Raw genomic sequence first — 21331 nt, 5'->3', positions numbered from 1 at the left:
GCATATGGAGTGCACTGAATGCACACTAAACTGCACTGTGTACACAGTCTTTACTAACACAGTGAGGATGGTGGCAGTGTTACTTGTCCATAAATCACACAACCTGTACCCCTCAGCGGTCCTACACCTTGCAAGGAAGGCAAGAGTGTCTGCTCATTACATAAGCTAAAGCCATGAAGTCACACAAGCAGCATAAAATAGGTCATAAGATTACAATTGCATCTAAAAAGGCCAGAAATATGGATAGGCCTGGCACCAAAAGATCAATAGGATCCTACCATTAGAACAGAGTGAACACTTAGGGCATTGGGTGGAGGGTGGAAAGCGGTGGTGGGATGTTAGAGGTCAGCTCTCTCTGTGATGATGAAGGCTACTGTCCTGTCACCAGTGTTTAAATAAGATTCAACTGCCAATCATCTTTTGTATGTAGAATCCTGTTATTCTCCTGAGTCAGCAAACTGTATTGGGTCCAGGCCAATCTCTTTGGGGAAAGTGTTCCGTAACTGGGACGCCAATACCCAAAAGGCTTTCTAATAGCTTCTCATAGGTACTTGCCTCACCTCAGAGAGTAGAGGAAGTCTTCCAGCGAAGATTTCAGTTTACAAAAGAGGCACAGAAAGATCCAGGAAACAACAGATCACTCAGTCTGACTTCGATACCAGGGGAGATACTAGAGCAAGGCTTCAGTTTGTAAGCATATTGATAACAATGCAGTGATTAGTAGAAGCCAGCATAAAGGTAAAGGGACCCCTGACAATTAAGTACAGTCGTGAATAACTCTGGGGTTGCAGCGCTCATTTTGCTTTAAAGGCTGAGGGAGCTGGCATTTGTCTGCTTCTGCAGACAGTTTTTCCGGGTCATGTGGCCAGCATGACTAAGCTGCTTCTGGCGAAACCAGAGCAGCACTCAATAATAAAACCTGCCAGACTAATCATATCTGTGGGAATGATGTGGATGTAATTTATCTTAATTTTCGTGATTTAGATGAAGGGCTAGAGGAGATCCTTGTCAACTTTGCAGATGACACAAAAAGAGGAGGGATGAGAATAAACTTTGAAATGATATTGATAGAATGGAAAACTGGTCCAAAATCAACAAAACAAAATTCAACACATAACCTGGGATGAGGTGAGTTAGTTTATGTATAAAGTACAGACTTACAGGTAGGCCTAAAATGAAAAAGATTTTTTTTACTGTGTATTTATTATTATTTTAGCTGAAGTTTCTTCTCAGCAGCATCCTTCCTATCTTTCAAGCACCATAGGCAAAAGGATAAGTGATTGAAAACAGTGATGGGTTTTTAAGTTGGGGGAGCGTGAATGTTGGCATTGTCTCCTCTCTTCAGAAAATGGGCAAGAAGTGATCTCCTGGTGGCTCTTATACCTTTTGACCATCTATTGCTATAATCCAGCTGAAAAGAACTGTACTTTTCCTAGCAGTTTTTCTTAGAATATTGTTGAGAAAAATGAACACTGTGAAAATATAATTTGTAAGAGACAGATGCTCCAGATGGGCAACTGTATAATTCCCTGGTATCTTGTTTCTCTATCTCTTTTTCTGTAATTTTGTAAAATGCAGTTTCAGACCATAATTCTTTCTTCTTGGTCTGACTCTACTCCTTACACGCTCCACCCCCACGTTATTGGTCAGTATTGTTAACTTTTCAAATGTATTTTCTATTCTCAATATTTGAGAGTCTGAACTTGATGGTTCTCAAGGGGAATGACAATAATTCTAAGAACAACCTTTTCATCAAGATGTTATGAACTAAATGTTTCGAAAAGAACTGGAGTAAAATGTTCAGCACTTGCTCCTTGTTTTCTGATCTACAATTCAACCACTTTGACATCACCCTAAAATTTATTACTCAAAGTTTATTGCATCAAACGCCCACTGTCGGCTTGCAAGGCCACCAAATGCTTTATTAGAAAGAAGAAAATGTTTTCTTAAGAGCTTACAGATGGCAAGCTGACATCCTGAATGTTTGGTTCAGAAAAAAATTAAATAATCCTGATTATTTAACTACAAAAAAAGCACGACAAGAAACTTTGTGCCTACCTAGCATACATTTGTATATAAATTATCATAGTTATGAAATGATATGTTTGGGGGCAGGAATAGCACAAGAATAACTCAATATATGCTGGAAAATCTGTATCACACAATAATTTTAACTCACCAATAACATGAACTAGGGACTGCAATCCTATGAAAACTGACTTGAAAATAACCCTCACTGAAATCAGTGAGATGCACTTATGAGTAACCATTTGAAACTGGGTTTTTCTTCTAATTTTTCTTTTTAAATAAAGCCATTCTGTGATTCCATTATGCCAGAGTGTCCTTGTGCAAGAGTAAATACCAGTGTAGTGTAAGCATGTTCTTAGCAACAGTTCAACAAGAGCCACAGAAGCATCAGTGAGCGATAGCTCTGCACAGAGCCTCTTCAGATTTTTATGGTGAAGCATATCATGGGCTAGGTCTAGGAAGACTAGATGGGCTCCATTATGTGTCTCCCCCTCCCATCTGTTGGCAGGATGAGGGTATAGTTCTTTGAAGAAGGAGACGTAGGTTCTTGTCCTGCCAATTCTTATTTTTCCACTCAAATTTATCATTGGTGGCATGACATCCAAAAGCTGTGTTCTGCTTGTGGAGGTAATCTCACCATCTCCCGGTAGTGGGACTTGCATTCAAATTACCTGCTTCCTACTGCACACTGGGCTCTCCTAGAACTACCAGGCATCTCACTGTGTGCAATCTTGTGAGATTGCTGTTGGAGTTTATAGTCTTCTTTGTCCATCATATTATTATTATCATTATTATTAATAATAATAATAATAATAATTGAATTTATATCCTACCCTTCCTCCTCAAGGAGCCCAGGGCAGCAAACGGATATACAATTTAAAAACAAAAATGAAATAGAAACAGATCAAAACATTCTAAAAAACAATTACACTTAAAAACTTACTTCATCCAATGACCTTGAGTTTGCCAGAAACATTATTCATTGATTACTGAATATGACTCAGGACGGAACCTAAGCCCAAAGTGGCTTGGGAAACCCAGTCGGATGGGTGGGGTATAAGTAATAACTTTATTATTATTATTAACCATTTTTTGATTAAACTCTTCATCAGTCAAATCGGCAAATTGGTTCATTCCCATTGTGTAGGTGTGTTTCCCTTGCACAGTCTCACGGTTGTGTTGCTCAACCATTTCCCAGTTGTTCTCCCACACAATTCTCCGGTGTTCCTCTTCCTCTGGGGAGTATTCCATTGGCTCCAAGCTTCATCCAAGGCTAAATCCATTGTTGCAGACCAAGACCTCAGCAACAGCAGCCCAATCAGTCCCACCATGAAGCTCTGAAGCTTGTATTTATCACTCTTTTGAACTGAAATATTTGGAAATGGATCTTTTCAGTTTGTCTGCCTAACTTTCTGCAAGAAAACAAGCTGCGTGCTGAGTGGGGTAATTGGTCCCACAGCAGGACTCAAATGCTTCTTCTGGGGATTGTATGAGCTATGGATTTCATGTATTACCAAGAAGCTCATTTTCACTGGAATTCTACACATGCCTCAGAACCATTTAACGATTCTTCACTGTGTGCATTGGAGTACTCGGAAGCAACAGAGGAGGCAACATTGTTTTCAGCTGAATGACCTCCCACAGCAGCAGCAAGAGCAAGGTGAATAGGCAGATACCTAATTAGTCCCCAGAACCTTGGCTATATCTAATGCAAGTGTATATCCTTATTCAGCCATTAATTTCCCCTGAAGGTTTCCTCCAGCAAGCATATTTCATCAGTAATTAAGACTGAGTTTGCTAGGAAAGTGCCACTGCCTTTCCCCACAATGGATACCTTAGTCAGCTGGTTGTCAGTTCTCACTGGCCAGGGACCCATCATGACTACCCTGCCATTCTGTGGAGGGAAAGTTGTATTGATACACCTTGCTACAGTACTCGAGTTCATTTGCACTTCATGTCCCTTCTGTCCATGCCCTGTCCTTAAGGTGGATGGATCTAGGAAGCTCTTTTCTTAGAACTGTGCATCTTGTAGGTGCCCAAATTGTTAAGTCTTTCTCCCACGAGATTGTTCCATGCATCACCTCTCTTCTTTAAGCCTGCTTTACACCAGGTGGATGTGTACAAGAGTGGAATCATCTTTGACTTAGCTAGGTTCCTTTTGCTTTCCTTCTCTGCCTGTTTCCATGCCTATAATGTTTGTTATTTTCTCTTGGGCCAGTCAGCATCCTTGTAGAAAGCACAGGCTAGTGTATCCCTTAAGGGGGAATTGTTCCTTTCTAAAAAATCGTATCAGGGGTTGGTTGTTACGAAACTTTGGCTCAAGCGAAGGAAATTTTAAGACAGTCCAGAAATGGACAGTAATATTTAAGATAGCTGAAGGTGTGTGATATGACGTAGATCATGGTTTCCGTAGTGTACATGATGATTCCAGTTCTGGTCATAGGTTTGGACTACCATCATCCCTGACTGCTGCCCCTGCTGGCAATGGATGATGGGAGTTGTAGTTCAACAACATGTGGGACACCCCACCACCAGGTTGAGAAAGACTGATCTGGAAGGCAACAAATCCTTCATCCCTGCTCTTAAGCATTGTGTGTGGTGGTGGGTGAAGAAGCAGGACAAGCTCTTGGAGAATAAAGAAAAGCAGAAGGGCATCTTGCCCTCAGGCAGCGATCCGTGTTATGTGTCTGAAACCACACGTGCCCCGGTCTCCTCACTTTCAAATCGAGCTGTAGGCCCGGAAACCAACCGGCGCCCATCGGCGCGTGCGCATGCCTTTGGGCGTCATGGTGATGGCAGGCGGCGCTTACTCGGGCGACCGAGAAAGGCAAAGGAAGGCGGCAGCGGCGGCAATGCTGGCTGCTCGTCGCCCAGTCAGAAGGCCGCGTAAGGCCAGGAGGCGGGCGCTCGCCGTCGCTGCCGGGCCGGGGGATACCGGCCGGGTCGAGCTGCAGCGGGAAGAAGGCGCGGTGCGCCCGGCCCCTTGATACACGAGGGGGCGGCCGTGTGGAGGGCAAAGAGGCCGATACCGCCGCCTTCCGCTAGGCCGGCAGCGAGGAGCTGCTGGGCCGCGGTGACAGTTGCGAGCGCCTTCGCCTCCCCGCCCCCTCCCGCGCGCCCGCGGTGTTTTGCGTGCGTGAGTCTCCGCACGCGCCGCCAGGCAGTTGCTCGGCCGGTTCGTCCAGGGGCCCCGCAGGCGCTGCTGCTGCTGCTGTGCGCGCGCACGCGCCTTCCCCTCTCCTTCCTGCTCCTCTCCGTCTCCCTCACCCACCGACCTGCCAGCCGGCCGACTGACCCAGCAGCGCCATGCGGCTGTGCGGGGCGCTCCTGAAGAGCCCCATCCCCAAACAGATCGAGTACTACTCCCGCTTCTCCCCGTCGCCGCTCTCCATCAAGCAGTTCCTGGACTTCGGTGAGTGACGACGGAGAGGCACCTGCACGCCGCGCCAAACCAAACAACAAGCGCGGGAGCGAGGGCGGGCGCCGCCTCCTCCTCCCGCCGCTGCTCTTTCGCTCCTAGCCGTGAGGAACGCGGGGTGGGAGGGGGGGCTGGGGGGCAGGAGAAGGAAGCCCGCTGCGCCGCCCCGGTGTGTTTGTGTGACGTCACTGAATTGCCTTTCGCAAGGCCGGAGGTGGGGCGGGGGCCAAAACAAGCGGAAGAATCCGGGTAACTGAGGACCTGGGGTGGGGTGTGTGTGGAGGGGCTTCTGAGGAGCTTCCCCAAAGGGTTAAGGGCCAGTGGAAAAGGACTGGTATATAAAACTTATTAGTCGACTGCATTTCAGGAGGAGGGGTGTGTGTGTGTGTTTTAGGGGTGTATTGAGTTGGTAAATATGGTTAGGAAAGTTAGGGTTCAGCTGCTGGGAAGGCAGAAGCTCAACAGATGGAGCTCCCCACACACAGGGATGTGAGAAGGAGGAAACACCACCTCTTCATTTCTGTGTGTGGTGCAGCTGTTGCAGGCAAGTTCCCTACCAGGAAAACAAGGGGAGGATCCAGGGAAAAGTTGACCAGTGTCAGTGCCTCAGTCTATTCATTATATTCTCCCAGCAGCTCAAGGTGTCATACGTAAAGTATGCGGATGATTTCCTGCCCAGGTACTGAACAGCAGCTGCATCGCCTGTTTTCAGACCATTCCTTGGGCCAATTCAGATCTTCTGAATTGATTCGCCAAACCATGGCTTATTGGGAGCAGGCCCAAAGGCTCATGCTCAAGCCCACTGAAATTCCCAGGTTTTGTCTAATCACAATTTGCTGTGCCATCCTATCTAGACAACTTAATGCTAACTTTGGAACAATAATGCTCACTTCAAAACAAGGTTTCATGATTAGCAATTTATTTATCTATATGCTTACCTGTATATCCTGCCTTTTTTCTATCATGGACCCAAAGGTCCATAATGTTGTTTTGATGGCTGTCATCTGTTCAGGCACTGACTGAACCCAGACCTCCTTAACTTCAGCGAGGTGGTGACTCTTGTGGTCCCTTCCAACTCTGAAGTTCTGTAATTCTACACCTGTAGTGGGTCACTTTGGCATGTGAGTAAGACTGACAGGTGTCAGTCACCTGATGTCACCATGATTCTGTTAAAAAAGGAAGAATTAGGAGTGTATTCTAAGTGCATTTCCTGTTCTTCCTTTGCTGGTGTGGTTTACATCCAGGTTAGGCCTGCAAATGAACTTTTCCCCTTGTTAGCTGTGGCTTGAATTCTTTTGTAGATGCAGCCTGAACTTAAATCACACCTGCAAAAGAATATGAAAAATGTTTCTTTGCAGGCATGGCTTGAATTCAGGATGTGGCTGCAAAGGAAAAATTAAGAGCACACTCTTAAGTGTTTTTCCAGTTATTAATTTTTATCAAAAAAAAAAAGTTGGCACTTCTTTAGTTTGGCACATTTCTCTGTTGCAGTACACTTACACATCTGATACTTCTTCCTATTAGCTGCAGCTTGAACTTCCTCATGTCTGACATTGTATATGATGAAACATGTGCATGGTTTTCTCGGAACAGCCTGGCAGTCATAATTAGGCCCATGAGCTGGACATTCCCCACCAGTGCCCTATTGGGAGTACTCTGAAAGGGAATATATTCTGAGAGGAAGGAAGTGTTTTATTGGGCTCCACAGGAAAACTACAATGGGGCAGGATTGTTGTTTTTTAGTTCTTGCTGCAGTGATAATAGTGGGCAGTCCCATCAACAACAAGTTCTGTGACACTTTGTCTTAGTATGCAAAATGTGAGCCTGCATTTTGCAAGGCACTATCCAGTGTGGGCAAAGGCATTTTTTGTTCAACCTTTCCCCAAATCTAATTCCAAATGCATTTTGTGTCCTTGCCTAGTTCATTATTTTTCTTTGTTCTCTCGTTTTATTATTTACTCTTTTGTTCAGAGCCTCACCAAAACATTATGCTTGGCTGACAGATCAGCATCTCAGGGAGACACGCAGCAGGCGTCAGTCACTAAGGGGTTTGAAGGTTAAGCAAATTCTTCCCAGAAAGCAATAGTAATGTGAAAACTCTGGGATCTTATGTCCCTCTTCTTGGCCATGTATGCACTTTGTGTTTTTTTATTGCTGTGGTTTGTGTCTTGGGAATACTGAGCTTTTTTGAGAAGAAAGGGCTTGCAACTAAATGGGTTTCACTTCCTGTTGTGGAACTCCAAACACTTCACCTTAGCATGTTAAAACAATTACAGTACAGCTTTTTCCTACTACTTGGTAGGTAGGTACTCAGGCACATGTGGGTGCTGTGGTCTAAACCACAGAGCCTCTTGGGCTTGCTGATTGGAAGGTCGGTGGTTCGAATCTGCTCAGCGGTGGTGAACTCCCGTTGCTCTGTCCCAGCTCCTGCCAACCTCGCAGTTCGAAAGCACACCAGTGCAAGTAGATAAATAGGTACCACTGCAGCGGGAAGGTAAACAGTGTTTCCGTGCACTCTGGTTTCCGTCACGGTGTTCAGTTCTGCCAGAAGCAGTTTAGTCATGCTGGTCACGTGACCCAGAAAGCTGTCTGTGGACAAACGCCGGCTCCCTCAGCCTGAAGTGAGATGAGCGTCACATCCCATAGTCGCCTTTGTCTGGACTTAACCATCCAGGGGTCCTTTACCTTTATCTACTCAGGCAGCGGGAAGTGGATATGTGCTGCTGCTTGATCACCTACAAGGAGCAGCGCCTAAGACCCAGCCTCACAGCCTTTCCCGGAGAAATAAAGTCTTATTAGGGGTTGCAGTTTAGCATGGCAAAAGTTTTCCAGATGTCTTGTCCATGAAGTTGCCAAACAGCCCCCAACCTATTGCACAGCTGCAAATGTGTTGCTGCTCAACTACTGAGGCAATCTGTGCCTCCCTCTGCATCTTCAAAGTTGTGGACGATACTAACTGTTTGTCATGCTTGCTAGAGAGCAGCCCTGTATTAGCTATGGTGAGTGGAACTGTTGAAGGCTGGCCATAGCAACTGGGTAGCATATCATCAGAGGTGGGGAACCTGTGACTCTGCAGGTGATGAAGACAAATTCCTATAAACCCCAACCAGCATGGCCAGTGGTCAGGAGCGATGGGAGTTGTCATTGAGCAACATCTGGAGGGCCACAGGTTCCACACCTATGATTTGTACCAAGCATTGTTGTTTTCTATATCCTCTCTTCTATGGGAAGCCAGCTTGAGCCCTTGCCTGACTAGATTTTTTTTTAGGGGATATAGTAAGGTTTTGTTTGGACTTGCTTTTGTAGGCTGAATGAGATGTTTATTTTCTTGTCATTGCTTTTTTTCCTAAGAGAGGTGGTTTTCTTATGAATTTCTGTGGTCCTGTTTTATCTTTAGTGTGTTAAATTGTTTCATATGTTGTCTTGCCTTTTTATATAAAGTGTAAAGTTTTTGTGGGACGCGGACTTAATGGTCAGGGGTCCCTTTACTTTTAAAGTTTTTGCAGACAACTAGATATAATTTTAAGTGTCTGATACGCTACAACATTTTCATTATATACCTGCATCAGATTTTGTAAGCAATTCAGTATGGTTAGGATCAAACTTCAAGGCACTGGCTCTCCTAGATTTCTAAAATACTTTTGAAAAACTACCGTATGTGAAATATTTAGGGACATGGATTTCTTTTTCTTTCTTTATCTCTCCCTTTCTCCCTTGAAAAAGTATTAATCATAATAATGTTTTGGTCAGTGAAAAATAGTCTAGAGAACACTGATGTAAATTAAACTGAAGCACAACAGCTGCTGATAAATGGAACATTCAGCCAAAAAAAATCTTATTTCTACTTCTAAGTGTTCCTTTATAAGTGAAAAAGCTGACTTTGCAAGTTTGATAAAAGCTTTGTGGTAAGTTTGTTTGGAATAGGAGATAATGCTAGAATAGTGATTTCCACATTATGTAAACCACTGAATGCAGGAGACATGAAGTTCTCAGGAGTGTTAAATATTAGCACAGAGCTAAATTATAAATGTTTAAAGAATGGTATAAGGATTTGAATCTTAAAAGAATGAAATAGAAAGCATTGCGGGAAGCTGTATTGAAATGATTGATTGAAACAAGAGTTTTGCTATAACATCTGAGTAAAAGCCATTTTTTCAGAGTTGGGGGGAGGGAAACAAAGCATTCCTATGTTCAGGATCCCCACCTCCATTTATGTAATTCTATTGTGATTAATAGATCAATACCAGCTATTTATGTATATGTTCATTTAGGGGCAAAAGGACCTCTCTGAATTTAGAGGGCATTAAATGGCTCAGGAATTTTATATGATCAGGTAACAAGAATAATAAACCAAGACAAAAACTTGGTTTTTGTTGCCCAGAATGGCTGGGCAACCCAGTCAGATGGGCGGGGTGCAAAATTATTATTATTATTATTGAAATTAGTCATGTAATCAATCAATAGTGATGGTTTGTGGCCAAGACAGACATCACAAAATTGAAAAAACTAATACCTCAGGTCCAGAGAAGTAATGGTTTGAGGAAAAGGGATTTGGAAATAGTAATCCCTGAAGATGCATTTGGTTCAATGTGGAATACTTCCCTACAAATGTCTAAGACTAATGTCATTATATCTAAAAGAGAAACGTATATTTATCACTTAAAAACTTATTGTTGGTGTTAAATATCCCTTCATGTGGGTCACATGCATATTTCCCAGTGCAGAATGTAATTTGAAGATAAATAAATAACAGGATAACAAATTCTGAGTAATCAGTTTTGAGTCATGTGCATAAAATATTTGGAGCTAGCAAATATGTCTTGTTCTGGTTTTGATTTTTGGAGGAAAATGGGGCCACTTGTAGGCATATTGACACAGTGATTTCATATGATCTAGAACCAGACTTAGGTATTCTGTATGTTTTTGTGCAGGAACTGCAGTTGAGAATCAATTCATGGAACGATAATTGCTTTTTAAAATGTTTGTGATGAAAGCAGTGTGCAATGCTCACAAAGAAATTTATTAATCACATATGAAGCAAGATGCTTATCTGTATTTATATAGTTTGCAATGACTTAGATTTGTATGGTCCATAAGGAATGCTGAATTGTGTTTGTATTTATTAGGCATTTTTATGTGCGTGTTGATGAAAATAATAAATGGTGGGGGCATCAAGTATATTTTGATTTTATGTTTAGTGTAAATGCATTTAAGTAAAGGACAAAACCATCTAAAATACATATTTTATGACCTAAAACATTACATTAATGTTGATCGTCATAGTGGTCCTTTCCTTTGAAATCCTTTAAAATTTGAAATCCAAGTGTGGTCTGTTTTCATTATCTAAATTGGGTGCAATTATGGCAAAAAGATAGTGAAAACTGTTTGTAAAGGCTTCAAGTTCTAACATTCTAGTGCTAACACAATCTAAAGATTAGATTAGGTTATTTGAACATTAACTTGTCATATGCCCCTTTTGAGTTCCTAAACTTTGAAAGCATGGGAAGGAGGCAAGTTAGTAACTAGATAAAATTGTTATTCAGGATCATTCTGTAATAAATGTAATTTTAAATAATTCCTCAGATCAGTGTCAGTAGCACTTAAGCCCCTTGTATACTGAAAAATTTTGATTAAAAATTGAGATAAACATAGATGCAGCAACACCTGTGGCCTGTAATTCTGCAAAATTTAACCACTGAGCTTCTGTTTACTTAATTAACCATTAAATTAGATGTGGCAGACTGGTTGCTAATGGGCCAGATGCAGCCGGTTGGACCTTCCTGCCTAGCCCTCAGTATCACCTCCTCACTTGCAGGTTTTAGGCTTGAAACAAAAGCTTCTATTGGTGTGCGTGACAGCAAGTGTGTTTGCCCACTTTGGCCACACTCGCTGTTGGCATATGGTCCCTGAATGATTGTCCAAGGGGAAATGCAGCCCTTGGACTGGAAAAATGCTCCCCACTCAGATTTAAATACAAAAAAAAAAGAAAATATACGCACTATATTTTTTCAAACCAAAACAAAAAACTTGAATATTTCATCCTTAGGGCTTTGGGCAGATTACATTTAAAACACTCATAAAATGTCAGAAGAGCAGACTAAGTTGAAAATTATGTTACATAATATTACATCTAAGTTGCCATAAAAAATCAGCCAGCCAACCTTTCCAAATTATTTTTTTAAACTTCTGGGAAAATATTGAAGTCATGTCACTTAGGGCTTGGACTTCCTTCTCTAGTTTTATTAAGTGTTCAGTTAAACATTTATTGGAGATAAGAAAGGTGACTGCAAAAACATTTTCTAAATATATCTTGCTGCTTCTCATTTTGCTGGGCTTTGCTGTTACTATTTTAACTCACTTTAATTATTAATGCTATATTAACAGGGAAGTTGGAATTTTAAATGAAAGGTTTAGAATTCAAGGAGCCTCTTAGATAGCTGTATTGTCTAGGCTTCCCTGTTTGATTTTCTTACTTGCTGCTCCTCAAACTGCACTGAAATTCACTCTTGAAGTTTGCCCAAGCTTCTGAGATAGAAAGGCATTGCTTAGAAAGGTAGTACTTGGTGACCTTGTAGCACAACTGGAAGCTTCCCACGTGGGTCTTTGGATCCCAGCCTAAGACTGAAAAATAGCACAGATAAACATTGAACTGGAAGGCCTGTTTCTAGCTAATGGGGTGTGGATGAAGAAGATACATTGTATCTTGTTTATTTGTTTCAAAATATATTAATGCTCATTCACAATTTTTAGCAGGCTCAATTATATATTTGCATAACTTAATATTTTAAAAAGGTTTCTTGGATAATAGCAATTTTTGTATTGGGCGATTATTATTGATGCAGTTAGATTTAGTCCCCTCGAGTATTGGAAGGAATTTCCTCCCTGGGTTATTGCCTGGGATTTGTCCTTTTTCAAGATCACTGAGCAGAGGTTATACATGTAAGATTAGGTGCATGCTCTCATGCAGTTTCTTGTTTTCAGCAGAGATAAACTGAACTAAGTAGTTGTTTTCCTTCCCTTTAAAATCTGCTTTGTAACAAATTGGCAGACAGAATAGAGGTCTCTTATGTAACCATTTTTCTTTGGATTTTGCCAGCAACTGTGCCAATCTGTTTTCTGCCTTAGTAATAGTCTCATGAGATGATGCCCAGTAGTTTTCAGAATGCTTTGACAGTAATCACTTCCCCCTTGGAAGTCAGTGGGATTTCAGCATGGCGGTGTTAATGAATTGCATTTGGTATAATTTACCTACTTCACAATACAGTATATGTTAATTTCAATAGGGCTCGCATACATTTCCTCTCACAAATTCAGATTAAATGATTAAGTGAGACACCAAAATACTACCTGTTAGACTGCAGAAGCCAGTAGCAATTTTCTTCCTGTGCTAGAGGTTTTCAACCTTTTTGAATCCCCGGCTCCCTTGACCAACTACATTCTTTCTGCAGCACAACTGTGGAGCTCAGGAGCCCAGTTATGTTACCCATTGCCTGTAGAGCTGGCAGCCTCACACCCTTTTTAGGACACCCTCCCTTGTGTAGTGTTCCCTCAGCCTCCTCACCTCTCCCTTCACCTTGGGAGTCCTCTGGACAGCCGCTGCTGCCGTCCCTCAGAGAAGTTGCCCCCCCGCTCCAAAAAGAGGTGACTTCACACTGCCCCACAGGGGCATGGGGCTTGTCCGTTCATTCCCAGAAGCAAGGTCTAGTGGACTGGCTGGCTGGGCCCCCTCACCCACTTGCTTGCTTACTCTAAGGCCACCTCAACTTCTGGCAACCAGCACCCCCTGACCAGCCCCAGAGGCATCATTTGCCTGCAGAGCTTGTAGTCAGGGCTACTGCAATAAACAGCTGTGAAGCCTTTGGGAGGCAGAGATGCGAAAGAACATCAGAGAAGGGAGGGAAGGAAAGAGGGATAGAGGCCAGTGTTGCCCATGTCACCGCTGACCATCATTCAAGGCATCCCAGGGTGCCATGGCACACTGGTTGAAAACCACTGCCCTATGTAAATTGCAGAGGAGAGGTTTTTTTGTCATTATCACAGCAGGAGAAGGGTTATATCCCCCCACCCTCTGAGGCTCCAATAATTATAAGCCACTCCCCCCTTGAACTTATATTTGCACTTTTGGTAAAGTGCATGTTAAATGCCAAGACACATTTATCATTACATCTACCTTTGCCCTATACTGGGACTTGTTCTGTTCTGTCAATTTCAGCTGTTACCCTCAAACTAGTCTTCGATGATTTTAGTTCTGTTAGTTTTCTTCTAAAGCTATGGGAGAAAATCAGTCCACAGTTCTCCTGAGATAACCAGTTTGTGCAGGACATCTGAAAAAACTCACAAATATTTTGCTTGTACTTTTAACAACATATGTGAATACTTCATTGCTAATGATATCATTGAGTTGTTTTCAATGTAGTGATAAGCAGATTGTTCCATCAGTGCAAGGATTCCTCTCCCTCAACTAGTGGGTCATTCAATCATTAAGTGCTGTCATGAGAACTTGAATAGGCAAACATTCTATATAATTAATGAATTTTTAAAGATACATTAGTTATGTGCATACATTCAGTGTTTTAACTATCTCTTTAAAATGTAATGTTTGTGAAGTGGTTTTTATTCACTGGCTGGTTAATGCAGCAGATCACTGGATACATAGAAGCAGAAAAGTATTTAAATGCATATGCTACTTTTTTACCTATTGGTGCTGAAAACAAACAGTCCAGAGATAGGTCAGTCTTAGTCCATTTAAATCAATGGGCTTTAGCACGCTTAAAACTGGGCTGGATCATTTTATTAGTGTCTTAATCCTCATTGCTATTTACCTTCTTCAAGATGTGTTAAGATAAAGGAATTAACATGTTTCATTTGTCTTGTCATGTGCAACATGCATTATTGTAATGTTTGGCATACATTCCACGTAACTACTGTTGTATAGTTTCACATGTACTTTTGAAAGATAATATAAGCATTTTTACTGATATTTGTTCCTTTTCATGTGCCCTTGACAAGTATCGTAACTGAACAATCTTTGTCCAATGCTCATAACTGTTCTCCTTATTCATTATGGATCATAAATTAAGAAAGCTTTGCAAATTAACAAACATAATTGGCTGCTTGATTTATAATATTTTAAACTGGCCTGTTTAGCTTTACTTAAAACGTATGGTGAGATAGCCAATATTAATTAGAGCAAACCCATGGATTTTAGTGGATCTACTGTGAGTTTGAAAAACAGATAAACCATAAGTGAAACTGAAAATGTGAACATATTTATGTAAGAGAGGTTGAAGAATGCACTGTCTATACTTGTCTTGATGTGGTTAGTAGCTTTGAATTAAACACATTAATTATGGAAGATCAGTTCTCACAAGAACATCAAATTGCTTTACATTTGTTTTTTAATCAAAAATTATAAAATGGATTTAAGTATAAAACTGACAGTTTATATTGTCCTGTTACTGTGACTTGCTTGTTTTATATGACAGTAATCTCTTGAACACCTTGTCACATGAATGAATTCTTTGTGAAAAATATTCACGATTGTAGGCATGTTTTGCGTTTAGTTGTCAAGCAATAAACATGTATGTGTGAGTAAAAATGCTTTCCTTCCTTTTTTTTTACTTCTGATGACATTAGTGTTGGCTATAAAGAATGTGTTTTTTACATATGCACACATTCGTTGTGTGGCAGAATTTTACATCTTTATAAGTTCTGGGAAGGGCAGAAAGTTCAAGGATGCTGTTCATGTACATTAAAATCAGTAGGAGCTTGGTTAAATATTCCAAGAGAGTGTTGGGTAACTAGACAAAAGCAAAACTCAAGCCTTGTGAATAAGAAGAATTTTAATGCTATTCTCTTCTATTAATTATGGGGTAAGGACTTGGACTTCATGTTCTTCTTGCCTATAGAAAGATATGATGGCAAAAGAGAGAGTAGTAGGAAACAAGTAATTTCCACAGCGATCTGTTTGTACCCTCTTATAATATAGATGCCAAACCCTGTCTACAGTGCTACTTATATATGTGAGAATCGCTAAAAGCAATTGCTAGCAGTTTTAGTTCCCAAAGTCAGCACTGAAGTTTTATTTTTTTATCATATGTTTTTCAATAGTATTATCTAGATCAGGCTTCCTCAAACTCAGCCCTCCAGATGTTTTTGGCCTACAACTCCCATGATCCCTAGCTAGCAGGACTAGTGGTCAGGGATGATGGGAACTGTAGTCTCAAAACATCTGGAGGGCCGAGTTTGAGGAAGCCTGATCTAGACTAATAGTATTATCTAGATTAAACTCTTAAAACTATTCAACTCTAGTAGCCATAGAGCAGTGACCTCTTTATTTCTGCATGTTTTGCTATTTTTTGTTGCAACATCAGTCCTGTAATTGTTGTCACAAAGGTCTTAGGATATGAGTAAATTTAACAACGCACCAATGATTTAGAAAAGCCGGAGTTTAGTAGCTTGAAAAGATCTAATCTTCTCTGAGAGCTTGTCAGCAAGGAGGTGGGCAGGGAAAAGAACCTGTTTCCAGGCTGAGTAAGGAGGAATGGGGAGGTGTATGAAAGTGTCAGCTGGAGACTCTTGGCTGCATAAACACTTTTGTTTTTCAGCTACCCTTCCCCTTGTGTGTCCGTAACCAGGCCAGGGGGTGACTTGAAGTGGAGCAATAAAAAACATAAGCATTAAGCCAGGTAGAGTTTGAACATAATGATTAATGCAAGCTGAGATTCACAACCTTTAAAACTATGGGTCCAACTGTGTTGGCCTTAAAGAAACCATGCTTAGTTGACTGGGGCAGGTTTGAACTAGATATGAAAACAAGCAAAACCATGGTTTCCCATCTCGGCCCCTGCTAGTACAGCTGCATGCAGTTCTAAAACATCTGGAGGACACCTGGTTGGTGATGGCTGGAGTAGACAGCATTACTGGGCAAGAGGGGCACATAGGCTGACCTATAAAGCAGGTATGGAAAGCCTTTGGCCCTAGATGTTTCTGAACCACAACTCCCCTCAGCCTCAGCAAGCATGATGGAAGTTGTAGGCCAGCAACATCTGGAGGGCCAAAGGTGGAAAAATAATGCAGACTCTTTATAAAGAAGCATGTGAGACAATTTATTGTTAGAAATAAGTTACACATTAAGAAGGATCTCTGTGACTGGATCGCTGAACTTCTTTATTTTTACTTTTATCTGGGGCAGAGTTCGATCAGAGAGGTAAGGGAGTGATTTTTTTCTTTCCCTTACACAGTTTTCCTGATTTAAAATTTTGCTCCCTCCTCTGAAGTTGCTATGTTCCCATTTGAAGGCTTCCCTCCACGGCTCCTTCAGAGTAAAAACAACAGTACCTGTATTGGAAGATGCAGTCATGGATCTCATTGATAACATGTAGTTAAGCCTCAAGTACATGCAGAATGGTAGATAACTTTCCATCCAGGTGTGTACTGCTTAGTGGGAAGGCAGATGGGACAGAAATGTTGGGCCATCTCATTTCTTGCTCCAGGTTACTATAGGTTATATTTTTACTTGGTTTCTTTTTGAACAGCTTAAAAAAACAAACCACCTGCAACTGGTTAACTGAATCTGTAACTACAGGGCATAAGTTCTTACATTGAAGGGTGTAAACTGGCTGTTTAATAGAGTTCAGCTGGGGGCTATTTTTGACCCTGTTTATTTCAGTTAGGAGTCTACCTATAAGTCACTAACTATTATGTTAAGCTCATATGTTCTTGAGAGCAGTTCCGTTTAAAGTTGTGCAGAACTCTATAGCACAGACCAAATAGAAAAGGTAAACAAAATAAATAAAAATAAGGCTTATGTAACTAGAATACATCTGTAACTAGAATAATTTGCTCAACAATCTTCCTTTTTTATACCAGTGTTTTAGTGTTGTCTTAATCACTTTGGACTAGTGCAGGCTTATCAGCTTGGATCACTTAACCACGGTGAAATTAAGTAGAAGTAGAAGGGGTCATATAGCTCCTTTCAGGTGCAAAGTCCCCCTATATTTCCCCATGGATCCTAACAACAGCAGAGCATTACATTAGTATTAACTAGTTCCCTCTTAACAAGGGTTTGGTAACCGGTTTTAATCCATGGGTTCAAATCCTTGTTAAGAGGGAAGACAGGTTAGCATTAACTGCCCTTAACATTGGTACTGGTGTGATGCTTTTAGACAGTTAAGGAAGCAAGGGGAGATTCACTTTTGCAAGTGATTCCATGAGACCTTTCCTGGCTATTATAGAGAGTAGTGGTTGCCAGCAGATATTAATGGATATTGTTTGTGATGCGCACACAGTCTGAGCCAACCTTGATGATTCGGTGCCAGTGTCTCTTGTGTCATCAACAGTGATTTTGCCTTGGTGGTGGTAGATTACTTCTTGAAGTTTGGAAGACTTGAAATTCAGGTAGAGAAGAATCAGCATCTTCTGACTAACCTATGCATTGTAATAATAAGTAGAATGAAAATTTGACACTTTGTGGTAGCCAGAAATGGTCAGTCTAACCAGATGAATAGCTGGTTGAGTCCCAAGTCAGTTGTGCTAGTAAAGCAAAAATAAATGATTGCAGATTGTTCTAGTGGTCCTAAACAGTTTTTACAGATTAATTATGTGACAGATAATGGCTGTCATTTTCCAATTCTTGACAAAAATACATCTACCAAAAAAAGTACATGCATGCAGATGAACAGGCAAAGACATACATCGATAAATACTTGCAGGATCATATCTAAAACAAAAAATTACTAAGCTATAACAAGCCATTGTCAGGCGTGCCTTAAAGGAGTGAGAAAAACTAAGTACTTAAGGGAGGGGTGGAATCTGATTGGGCTGTATCCTGCCAATGTACATTATCTGCGAATAGATGCTGAATGATGTGCTGTTGAACTGATTATAATGGGACTGCCTTAAAAAGTATGACCTTGATTGTGCCAGTTGCACTACACTTAAGGATTTTTCAAATTGCAAATCTTAGTTATTATATGCATAGCAATGCTTTTAACATTATTTCCTGGGCTGCATGAACATAACTTAATCAGTACCTTGCAGCACTTGTTCATTTTGCAGGCGGTTGTCTTTTGTGACCATGACTAACACATTTGCAATCTTTCTCTTGCCTAAAGTGGAATACTGACAGCTCATTACAGGTAAAACACAGGTCTGTGAGTTTACCTGGCCTTTTTGAATATTACTGTGGAGTTGTCTACTCTTAGGGAGGGGGTGAGAGGAATGAAAATATGTATAGTCTCTAGTCTGAAGCCTTGATGTCTGGCTGTTGGCTACTGTCTAGAACATCCAAGTTGCTCTGCTAAGTAACAATGAATAAACCTTTACCAACTTTCTGCTAATTTGAAACTGTTTATAGATTGAAGGCTGCAATCTCGTCTCACCTATTGGAGCATAAGCTCCACTTATGAGTAGGTCTGTATAGGATTGTATTGTAAGGGTGCAATGAGGTCAAAGCCGAGCACACCAAAGTCCCATTAAAAACAGTGAGCATAAAGGTCACAGTTAAGCCCATCAGTTTCATACATTTTAATTGGACCAGTGTGCCTAAACGTACCAGGACAGTGCCCAGTGTTTCTTTTCTCTGCCATGCTCACCCTCGAACTCAGCACAAAACATCTATTCTACAGCAGAGCATGCAGACATACATATACAGACACATATATTGTGACACCAACCCACCATTGTGTTAGAAAGGTGAGTGGAAAAAGATAGGTCTGCCTCTTCCTAAAATGATCCAAATACCAAAGACAATTGAATCAAATAAATGTTTAAGAATAATAAAAATACTAATGCATCATTTAGAACCCCCCTTTAAAAAAAGAACATTAATCCAAAGTATTGGATTCAATCTCGTTACTCAGTTTACTTATGTGCTAGATGCAAAAGTATTTTGAAAAGATTTATATATGACTGCTAAATGTGCTTCCATCTTTAGGTCTTTTGCCATGGTTTAGCTTACAGTTAGGTAAATAATAAGCAGATAGATACAAGTATGCACTTTGATTAGTGCAATCAGGCTGGTGTTGGCAGTTACTGTGGGTGTTAAGTAGTTTGTGTATTGAATTCAGGAAGGAAACTTGCACTCAAAACCTAGCGTCTGGCTAAATAAAGGATTTTTTTCCCTTTACATCATGTTTACATTTTCTAAGAATGTCTGAAGAATGAGGGAGTGGGGGAACTAAATTCTGTTTGTCTTTTCAACCATAGGACGTGATAATGCATGTGAGAAAACATCATATATGTTCCTGCGGAAAGAACTTCCTGTGCGGCTTGCTAACACTATGAGAGAAGTCAACTTGCTGCCGGACAACTTGCTGAATAGACCTTCAGTTAAGCTAGTCCAAAGCTGGTAGGTATAAAGAACAGGCAACAAAGCTACATGAACCAAACATGGTGAATTTTACAAGCAAAATAATCTAGCTGTCCAGCTCAGGCAACTGTAGCAAGCTTACATATAAGAATTCAATGGTTGGGTTTCTGCTCCATATTCTACATACCTGGGCTCTTCCTCTACCTTGTACATTCCACTTCATCCTTACCCACAAGCTCTAATTTCTCTTCCCTCCATCTGCATGCTCCAAATCCTCTTCCTGTCTCTCAATTCACATGTTCCACCTCCGCTTTCACGAGTTGTTCTGGGATAGCAAAAATGACATCCTTAAGAATAAATTTAAATTTGGTGTGTGCGTGTATAAGAACATTTTTGAGTAAGTTGTTTTTGCAGTACATGAAGTTCTTTGGGCCATGAAGAAGACCTATGGTGGCAGGGGGAAGTGTTGTTAATAAGCTACATCTAAAAGACTCTGGGGAGAGAAGGGAGAAATGGGTGAGACGTTAATGGGGATTAATGTGAACAAATTTAATCCCTAAGTAGGTTTCACCTACTTAGGCACCAGTCCTATGCACATTTAACTGAAAGTAAGTTTCACTAAACTTGATGGAACTTTCTTCTAAGTAGACATGTATAGATAGGATTATACCAATGCTTCTTTTTGGTTAGAGACGGTATTAAAAGTCATGCGCTGAAAACCTAGTGCATTTGAGGTTAGTTTGATGCTAGACCTGGTCTGTTTCTTAAATGGGATATGTTCTCTTGCAGAGATGCTATAAAAATATGTAAAATGTTTTCCCTTTACTGTACTGAGAAGAATGGGAAATTATAAGCTTATTTTTATTGCTTTAATAGATTTTTTGTTTTGTAGCAACAGTGGCTTACAAAATCAAATCTTAAAAGTAAGATAAAATATGTCTTGCAAACCCAAAGAATCTAGGATAAAAGCAGCAGAAGTCAATTATAAAAAGTCCTGCAAAACAGTAAGTTTCAAAGCTCTGATAAAAGAGGAGAGATGGGACTTGGAGGACCGTTCCAGGTTTAGAAGATTTGCATTAATTGTAGAATTTCCTGTTATATGAAACAATATCTACAGTTGTAAATAGTTGTTTTCTACACAGTGCATATGTTATAAATAACTCTACAGTTTTCCACTTTCAAATTGTTTCTGGTGTCAGGTCTATGTCTAAAATACTTTTAAGTACAAGTGAATAAATTGAAATCTGAATCAGTTGGTTCAAGTATTTAAATAGTAATCCTTTAATTTACTTAATTTTTGCTGGACAAAATTTACAATATCTGCATCATATTTCAAAGACATTTTAACATAGCATTCTTTAGTTGACAATTTTTGTAGGTTCTAATGCCTTCCAGTGTTTCAAGTCATTATTAGTTAAGATTCTAGCTTATCTCTTGCTTTTTCGCTAGGTGGTTTTACGTTAATTTTACTCTTCCTATGTGTTTCAGGTATATGCAGAGTTTTCTTGAACTTTTAGAATATGAAAATAAAAGTCCTGAAGATCCACATGTTTTAGATAAGTAAGTGACTGCTG

General features: G+C 40.6%; 1 protein-coding gene across 1 annotated transcript in view; it reads left to right on the top strand.

Annotated features, from left to right (window-relative positions):
* The first annotated feature begins 4831 nt into the window (after window positions 1-4831).
* PDK3 (pyruvate dehydrogenase kinase 3) overlaps window positions 4832-21331 on the top strand; it is a 38994-nt gene continuing 22494 nt past the window's right edge. Inside the window, exons 1-3 of the mRNA XM_028727466.2 lie at window positions 4832-5440; window positions 19655-19796; window positions 21246-21317. Coding sequence (XP_028583299.2) covers window positions 5335-5440; window positions 19655-19796; window positions 21246-21317 — 320 coding nt within the window. The 5' untranslated portion in view covers window positions 4832-5334. The remainder of the gene's footprint in view (window positions 5441-19654; window positions 19797-21245; window positions 21318-21331) is intronic.

Source organism: Podarcis muralis, chromosome 4, assembly GCF_964188315.1.
Source record: "Podarcis muralis chromosome 4, rPodMur119.hap1.1, whole genome shotgun sequence".
Lineage (NCBI taxonomy): Eukaryota > Metazoa > Chordata > Lepidosauria > Squamata > Lacertidae > Podarcis > Podarcis muralis.
This window is presented reverse-complemented; position numbering and strand designations above follow the sequence as displayed.